The 10,000-nt window shown below is 36.1% G+C and overlaps 1 protein-coding gene across 1 annotated transcript in view; it reads right to left on the reverse strand.

The window, feature by feature from the left end:
* Positions 1-10,000, reverse strand: part of LOC115222492 — a 105,341-nt gene that overhangs the window by 30,081 nt on the left and 65,260 nt on the right. Inside the window, exon 5 of the mRNA XM_036511614.1 lies at positions 1,225-1,296. Coding sequence (XP_036367507.1) covers positions 1,225-1,296 — 72 coding nt within the window. The remainder of the gene's footprint in view (positions 1-1,224; positions 1,297-10,000) is intronic.

Below are 10,000 nucleotides of genomic sequence, written 5' to 3' on the forward strand. Positions count from 1 at the left end.
AGAGCAGCGGACTCACTGTCGAAGGATTGCAAGTTTGAATCTCAGACTGGTTTATGAGCGAAACACCGAAGTTCCACACGGCTCTAGCAGAAAGTAATGGCAAACTTCTGCTGACTCTTTCACCACAACTTTCACTCTTTCCTCCTGCATGTAGCAACTCATTGTGACGGACAGGCATCCCATCCAGGTGGGGAACCTATACACCAATGAAACCGGGAAACCAGCCCTTATGAGCCAGGGATGGCTCAAGAAGGAACAAACAACAACATGCTAGATTAGAGTTGGCCTTGACTTACTAAGATACATTATGTCTAATAAAAGATGAGATGGCCACAAAAATACCTTTATTTTTTGGCTATCAAACTCCAGGTTTTCCATTTAGATGATTATGCAAAAACAAGATAAGTGATGGCTGTAAAATACTTGATGACTGGATAGTCAAGCTGGATCCAGGATGGTGATGCTTGAACAACATCAAGGACATGATGTATTCCTTCATATTATATGTCTGACAAGACTGGATTATCATGAACAGAACATTTATGATAGATCTGATGAATCAGTATTAACAGCAACTCCTCAGACATATCACATCAGCTGATTCTTTATGAATCTTTTTCTTACAAAAAAATTTACCAAATAACCTGTTGTTATGGAGACTTTATCTGTCAACCAATTAGAATGTTCTTTGTAATCTGTTCACTGCCAATACCATTTGGCAAGCCGTTTGTTCTCATTCACACACAGCGTTTTTATTGGGAAACTAAATTGGTTTTATTTTTATTTTATTTTATCTAGTTTCAGCTCATGAGCTGTAGCCATGCTGGGGCACCGCCATTTGGTGTTGCTACATGATTTTACTTCACGAATGCTTTTTAGCAATTGCCATTTGGTGCATGAGAGAGTTCAATGCAGCTGCCCTCATCTGCACCTCTTGCCATGAAGTTGGTTCATCTGGGACACCTGACAGGAAGAGATCCAGTTTTATTTTAAAGACATCTGCATCCACCCCATGCAGGTCTCTCAGGTTCTTTGGGAGGATATTGAAGAGCTGTGGGTCTCTGAAGCCCAGGCTATCTCAGTATCTTGTCCTACATCTTGATGGCAAAGTGGAGTCCTTGGCACTATGCAGTGGAGCCCAGTTCTAGTATTTGTGTAACTCTCGATGCCAAAGTTTGGGACAAGTCCTTCTAGGATATGCATGACCTGACATTTTCATATTACCTTTTCTAATATAATTCCATTTGTATCTAGAATGCATTGGCTGCCAGAACTTGGCTGATACTTTATTACTGCCTGTAAAAAGATAAAAGGCAAAATTGACCATTACAGGATTTGAACTCAGAAAGTTAACATCCACAACTAAATACTGAAAGGCATTTTGAGAGGCACTCTAATGATTCTGAAACATGATCAATATTTTTTCATGTTTGAATTTTATTGCAGACAACACAGATAATTTCTTCTTTTTTTTTTTTCCGTTGTAATTCAGAAAGAAAATGCAAGTTAAGAAAAAGGGAGTAGCCTGTATAAACAATTTTGTAAGATTAAAACCATACAATGTAATATCACTGTGTCTGCAGGACACAGGCAAGAAATGGATACAAAAAGGAACAAGACTGTTTTGTTTGGCAGTTGATGGAAGAATTAAAATTTTTGTGCATTTATGTTCCAGCCTACTTCTTTGACTGGCAAGGAATTTTTTTTCCTTTTCGTGTTTGTGTGTGTGTGCATGTGATTCTGTGTATACATGTATCATGTATGTACCGTGTGCATGTATCCTCTGTGTGTGAGGCATGTGTGTGTGTCGTGTGTGTGTGTGTATGTATTTGTGTGTGCATGTGTGTGTAAGCATGTACAGCTAAGTTTCAGCATCAATTTAATTTGAAATTTTTTTATGGGTTAAAATAACAGAAACTATTCCATTATTTTTATGAATTTGTTTTGCAAGATTCCTGATGTGAAATTGTGTGTTGAAACAGATATTGTTATATTTCAGGGTGGTAATTTTTTTCCTTGCCAAAAAACACATGCATTATATAAGATGGATATGACATCAAAAATACCAGACTGTCACAGTCATTCACCCCAAGCAGCAAACTAGCATACCTTTTTAGAAAAGCATTAGATAAGGCAATCTATGGATTAAAGTAGTAGGAAGGTCAGGAACCCCAATAAAATCCTTGATCTGTAGAACTTACCCCATTGATAGGTCCCCATGTATGGAGAACAATTGTATAGTATGCAGGATGAACCCGCAGGTTAACTATAAGATTAAGAATGTAGTCTATAGCTTACGATGTACTGAGAGACGGTGCAGAAACAAAACAACAAATTATATTGGGGAGACAGTACATAGCATAGGGGAATGAACAGGTGAACACTGGTGGGAGCTCAAAGAAGAGAAAAGCTAATCAGTGCTCTACCAACATACTCAAGTAGAACATAGCGTCTCATTTAATAACATAGAGGTTAAGGTATTATCAACACGACAGATTATGGAGGCCACACACATAGTAATAGGCAGACCAGGCATCAACAGAAAACATGAATGGAGCAATAATACCTGCCACCACCACACCACACGGCATGATGACTAAAGACAGAAGGAAAAAAAAGGACCCAGATACAAACAGTATAATATATACACAAAAAACAAACATTCACATACTTATGAAAGATAAGAAATAGAGATAAACAAGTAAACAAATGAAAAAAATCTATGTAAACAGCATCGATACAAGCAACATAGTAAGCAAACCCATGTACACACAAACACGCATACAAAATGCATAGACATGTTTACACACACACACACACACACACACATATACACAGATACAGACACAAATGCATGTGCAGATAAGGATATACATCATAGAAAGATAGAATAAGAGTATACACATGGATGGATGAGTTTCTGAAGAGGTCACAGGTGTGTGACAAGAGATTTCCAGACAATAGGCATAAGATGTGTAAGAACTATTTAATAAACAAGTTAAGAACAAATATATAGTGCATGTGTTTCTTTTTTTTTGGCAAGGAAAAAATGACCATTCCAAAATATAACAATGTTCAATTATTATTTTTCATAAAATCCGAGAATATTTTTATTATAAGGTAAATTATTCAATAATTTTCAACAGCCGGAAGTTAATTAATATAAAGTAGTTCAAAAGGAGAAATTATCTGAGGCCTTTCAACTGTCAGAGATTAAATAATAGAAAAGCTCTATTCATGCCTAAATCCATAGCTGCAACCTTAACGTCTCAAAATGTAGCCAGTCTAAGAGCGCAAGCAGACAAAGTGATACAATATCTTTGACATATTTAATACTGGACAAATCTCTCTCTTCAAACCAATTTTTTTTTCTGTAATTTTCTGATGAGATCAATTGAGCCAACACTTGTGAAGGTACTGTAAATAATGTTACTGAATCAATAAATACTCGAAAAGAACATTGGCATTTTTGTTGAGTATGAGACAGTTAAGTTTAACTTTATCAGGGAAGTCTTAAGTGGGGATGATTGATATTTTTAGATCAATGAGCTCAAAAGTCAATGGTCTACAGATACATAATCTTTCAATTGTATTTTAGATTTATAATGTTATGCTTGGAAAGAGGAAATACAATTGAAGAATGGTGCTTTTTGAAGATTAAGGACTCATAGAAGATGGCTAGCTGAAATGGAGTGAGAGTATGATCACACATGTAACTAAGGACAATAGCAAATTATTTGTCCTTGGATATTTAGCATTACAAAATGCAAAAATCAAGAAAGCAAGTGTGTGATGTAAAGGAAGAAAAAGACAGAAGTGAAGAGAGAATTATGGTAGTCTTAACTGTCGGTCTGGAAAAGAGTCACTTTCAACATCCACGTGCTGTCTCAATCTCCAAGATTTACTCCACGTCCACGTGTACTATCTGTCACTGTAGAGTCTCACATGTCCCACTGTCTGACCCCTTGTGCTTCGCTGATGCCTCATGTTCACCACGGCACTTCCGGTGGGATTCACAGGCCCCACTTCTGACAAGACATGCCTACTCCCTCACTTCTGATCCTTCCCTACAACACAGGCCCCACCTGATCTGAAGATCATTCAACCAACCTGCCCACAACCTCTTCTCAACCCTGACCACACGCCTTAACTCGTCTCGTAATCAGCCAACCAGCGAGGAGGGCACCACTCCCTCTGTGACCACCTTGGGACTTCAGGACTGGCCTCAGTTCCTGGTATGTTCCTGCCGGCTTCGTCCTCTTGTCCATTACTGTTGGCCCCATCCTCTGTTCCAGCGATGATCCTATGCAGATCCAAAACAGATTAAGGACTCATAGAAGATGGCTAGCTGAAATGGAGTGAGAGTATGATAGCAGTAGTCATCACACTAAGGACAATAGCAAATTATTTGTCCTTGAATATTTAGCATTACAAAATGTAAAAATCAAGAAAGCAAGTGCTACAGAATAAAAGAGATTTACTTGGGTTGGAGTGGGGTAGGGGGCATCAGTAAAGTGGCTATACATTTCAGCCAATAGTTTGCTATATTACGCCTGATAATGTGATTTACTCAAGTAAAATGGACTATGAATGACAGAATTAGTGAGGGTGATAGGATTTGTTATCCAGCATTTTTCTTCATCCAGTCACTTGAACCCACACTGAAAGCCTTAAACAATAGTAATGATGAGAAAATTTTTGATAATTGAAAGTTAAATAATAGAACTGAAAGCATTAAATATGATGCTATGTGTTCAAAAGAAAAAATTCTACTCTCAAAGTGACAGAGGTACTGTGCATAATAATGGTTGAATGGCTGTTTTCTTTGGATATTATTTTATTTTCCAAGAAAATGAAAAATGTTCTTATGTTACCTATTTTTAGTAATTTGATGTCCAGCCATTACCTAAAGAACAGATTCATTTCTCTTATTTTTCTTTTTTCTTATTTTTTATTTGTATTTACCTTTTTGATATTAAAGAAAATAATAATAGTAATAATAATAATAATAATAATAATAATAATAATAATTTTTCCATATTTCCCTGTCATCTAATCTCCAAATGTTGCAAAAAATAGATAAATAAATAATTCAGCTTTATATATATATATATATATATTAAACAGAATGAGATAACAAATCCTAGGCTGTGAGGAGTTTTCAGAACATTTATAATGATATAGTCTTACAGCTGTTTCTGGGGTATTATGGATATCCCTTCATCAGAGACGATGTGAGAAAATATTGAGTTCGAATTATTGTGGAAAAGATAGGGAATATAGAGGGAAATAAGAGAATGGAAGTAAAATTAAGATATAAATAGATATTGTAGTTGCAGTTCCATTATTCGAGGATATATATATATATGTATATATATATATATATATATCTTATTATATCTTATGATAAAAGGCAGATTTTCTCTGCCTGTGAGTATGTTTCTTTTTAATACAATTGTACAATATAGAATTTCTTCAATTGGAATTTACCTATGATTTTTCAAAGTAGATTCGATTGGGTCATGGCATATACATTTTTTCAATTTCACCCCCAATTAAGCAAAAATTCGAGAAAACTCAATATTTTACAATTTGCCTCTCTCATTTCAAATGCTTTACTCCTGCTATTACCACACTTTCCCCTACTTTCTCTTTGCAAGTGTATACCACTATCATATCCTCTTTCTGCAACTTTTATTCAACATCACACATTCTGCTACTTTCTCTTATTAATGCTTAAACCAAAAAACAAAAAAAAAATGGAAACAGAGATCTGTCGCTAACTTTTGGTAGTATTCATTGGCGAGCGTACTTCAGTTGTCAATTGTTGAAAGAAAGAAATTGTAAGCTAAGAAGGTGTGTGTGTGTGTGTGTGTGTGTGTGCGCGTGCATGTGTGTGTGTGTGTGTATGTGTGCGTGCATGTGTGTGTGTGTGTGTGTGTGTGTGTGTGTATGAGTGTGTGTGTGTAGGAAGTGAAGGATAAAAATATGGCAAGAAGTGGACAGATGTACATATATACATACATACATCCATACATACATACATGTGTGTGTATGTATGTGTATTAATGTGTGTGTGTGTTATCTCTATATAAAGCTGAAGTTGTCTGTGTGCGGCAGGTTTGGTAGCCTTCAACTAACACTATCTCCTCCGAGACCCTGCGGCGCAAGTTGACCAAAATTGAGAGTATGATAGAAGAAGGGTTGCTCTTCCTTCCGTAGAAGATAACATTCAAATTGGACCATGTTAACACCAAAAATTATTTACATCAAAAAGGTGCTTTTTTCTATGAAAATCCCTATTTTTTACGATTTTTTCACTGCTGTGTCACCACTTTTCGGTGTATTTCAACCAGAAAAATGTTCACTTGAAGAGAATAACAAGCTACATAATGCAAAATTTTTACTTTTCAAAAATTCCAATTCCAGCGGGTCGAAACAAACCTGAGCAACGCCGGGCGATACTGCTAGTATATATATATAAGTAAATAAATGGAGTTGATCGCAGATGTTATTCAAATTCTTTTACTTTCAACATATGTTTCGAAGACAACATTGGTTTTATTCCAAAGGGATAAACTGTGTAAAATAATGCAATCTTCTCATCTTGAAAGAAAGAGAAGCTATCTCAACAACAAGACATTATAACAATTTTGATGACTGCATAAATGATAAACAGAACGCTATTAAGTATTTTAAAAAACCATTAGTAGATCCGATGTCAAAGGCAGACCCTAGGAAGAGAAGGGGTAAAGAAATAATAAGTAGAGAACAAATAAAGAGGGATATATTGGTTAAAAAAAATGTTCAAAGACTTGGAAGTAGATTTCTCTATTGAAGTAAAGTGCAAGTTGAACTAAATGTTCAAACTATAAAGACTGGTAAAAATCACTTATATGAACTAAAGGTATGTTTCTGCCAGCGCTTACATTTGTAAGATCGCTCTATAAGTGTGTTAACAAGGTGATCCTTAGAGAAGAGAGTATGGAAGTCTTTATAGTTTGAAGGCCTGATGATTGGGGTTATATTCTAAGAAAGGCGTGGTTAAGGAACCGCCATGGTTAAGGAACCGGAAAATGAACCTCAAGAATCACGTGTAGCCGAGATTAAATTAAATTAAAATTCTTTTATATGGTGAGATGAAGGGGCCTACTATCTCTCAATGAAAATATAAATATACATATATATATATATATTATATTAAATTAGAGATAAAACCACTATTAGGCAAATCAAACAATGAAAAACATAAGCCAATACATAAAATTAATTAATTTATATTATTTTAAATATATATCAAAAGTATAAAAGTTTAATAAAAGATAATGAGTAAAACACTACGATCGTTTCATGGCTGTCCAATTCGTAATAATTCGAGTTATGGTTACAGTCAATATTCAGGTAATTGAAATATCTAAAATATAATCAGAAATATTTAAACAATATTTTTAAGATATAAATAATATAATAATTTTACTTATAATAAACTCTATTATCAAACTAGAAACATAGAACTTAACATTTATGATTATATCAAAATCGACTATAATGTTAAATATTAATTTTAATTTATAAGATAGGAAACCCACCAATAATCTAATATCGGTATTAGTCTATATCTAATTACATAAATATTTAAAAATGACTAATTTATATAAATTATCAATGAAAATATATAAATGTATATAAATATTATAATTAAGATCTAAAATAATCTCTATAAATAAATATATATGCACATATAATAAAAACCTAATAAATTTAATTTTTCATATTTAAAGATGAATAGAATTTCATATATATACTCACACACACATAACCTGGTATACCAGATTATCTCTCTCTTTGTCATCATCATCATCATCATCATCGTTTAACATCCGTTGGACAGTTCAACCGGGGATCTGGGAAGCCAGAAGGCTGCACCAGGCTCCAGTCTTATCTGGCAATGTTTCTACAGCTGGATGCCCTTCCTAACGCCAACCACTCCGTGAGTGTAGTGGGTGCTTTTTACGTGCCACCTGTACAGGTGCCAGGCGAGGCTGGCAACGGCCACGGTCGGATTGGTGTATTTTATGTGCCACCGGCATGGAAGCCAGTCGAGGCAGCGCTGGCATCGGCCACGTGTCAGATAGTGCTTTTTACGTACCACCAGACCAGGGATCCTGGCTGGTTCAATTCGATTTCGCTTTCGCTTGCCCCAGCATGTCTTCGCAAGCAAAGGGGGGTTGGCATGGGTGCCTGTCGTACGGTCGGATTGGTGTATTTTACGTGCCACCGGCACGGAAGCCAGTGGAGGCGGCGCTGGCATCGGCATGAGTCGGATAGTGCTTTTTACGTACCACCAGACCAGGGATCCTGGCTGGTTCAATTCGATTTCGATTTCGCTTATATATATATATATATATATACATATATATATATATATATATATACATATATATACATATATATATATATATATATAATATATATATATATATATATATATATATTATATATATATATATATATATATATATATATATTATATAATATATATATATATATATATATATATGACAAAGAGAGAGATAATCTGGTATATCAGGTTATGTGTGTGTGAGTATATATTTGAAATTCTATTTTTCAAAGTGAGTAAAATCACTGTCTTCACCACATACAGGTTTGTCCTATCAGGTGCCAGTACCACTTGTAAAGCATCCAATACAGTCTATTAAGTGGTTGGCATTAGGAAGGGCATCCAGCTGTAGAAACCAACCACAACAGGCAATTGGAGTCTGGTCAGTTCCTTGTCAAACCATCCAACCCATGCCAGTATGGAAAATGGATGTTAAACGATGATGATGAGATACATACATACTTATATATATATGTTATATATATATATGAAATTAAATAATAATTGACACTAATCAATTAAAACCAGCATATTTAAAAAATCCGAAGATTAAAAATTGTGTTACATGCAAAATTAAGAAGATTGATCACCAAAGTGGACACCCAACATGCCAATCATAGACGTCAAATCACCACTTCCATGAAGAGCATGCTCTCAAGAAAAATCTCAGCAAAATGCCAAAATATTTTTGGCGTTTTGCTGAGACTCTTCCTGAGAACACACTCCTCATGGCAATGGCGATCTGACATCCATGTCTAGCACACTAGGCATCCACTTCAGTGGTCATTCCTCTTAATTTTGTTTGTGTGTATATATACATATATATATGACCTTTGAACTTTAGGTCTCACTGAGGAAATGACCAGCGACCGAGACCTTTGGAAATATGCTGTACGTGAAAAGACCAGGCAGGACAAGTGAGTCCAACCCACTTATGCATGCCTTTCCTCCCTTGGACACACAAAGACCTGTTGAGGCAAGCGAAGTCGATATCGAACCTCATCCGACGACAGGCACCTATGCCTACCCCCCTTTGCTTGCGAAGACCTGTTGGGGCAAGTGAAATCGGAATCGAAATTGAACCAATCCTATGACTGGCACCCGGCAGATGCCAGGACCCCTGGACTGGAGATACGTAAAAAGCACTATCCGAATCGTGGCCGATGCCAGCGCCGCCTCGACTGGCTTCCGTGTCGGTGGCACGTAAAAAGCACCATCCGAATCGTGGCCGAAGCCAGTGCCGCCTCGACTGGCTTCCGTGCAGGTGGCACGTAAAATACACCAATCCGACCGTGGCCGATGCCAGCCTCACCTGGCACCAGTGCAGGTGGCACGTAAAAAGCACCCACTACACTCACGGAGTGGTTGGCGTTGGAAAGGGCATCCAGCTGTAGAAACATTGCCAGATAAGACCGGAGCCTGGTGCAGCCTTCTGGCTTCCCAGATCCCTGGTTGAACCGTCCAAACCATGCTAGCATGGAGAACGGACGTTAAACGATGATGATGATGATGTTGATATATATATATATATATATATATATATATATATATATATATATATATATGTATATATGTATGTATGTATGTATGTATGTATGT

The sequence above is a fragment of the Octopus sinensis genome, linkage group LG20 (genome assembly GCF_006345805.1).
Source record: "Octopus sinensis linkage group LG20, ASM634580v1, whole genome shotgun sequence".
NCBI lineage: Eukaryota > Metazoa > Mollusca > Cephalopoda > Octopoda > Octopodidae > Octopus > Octopus sinensis.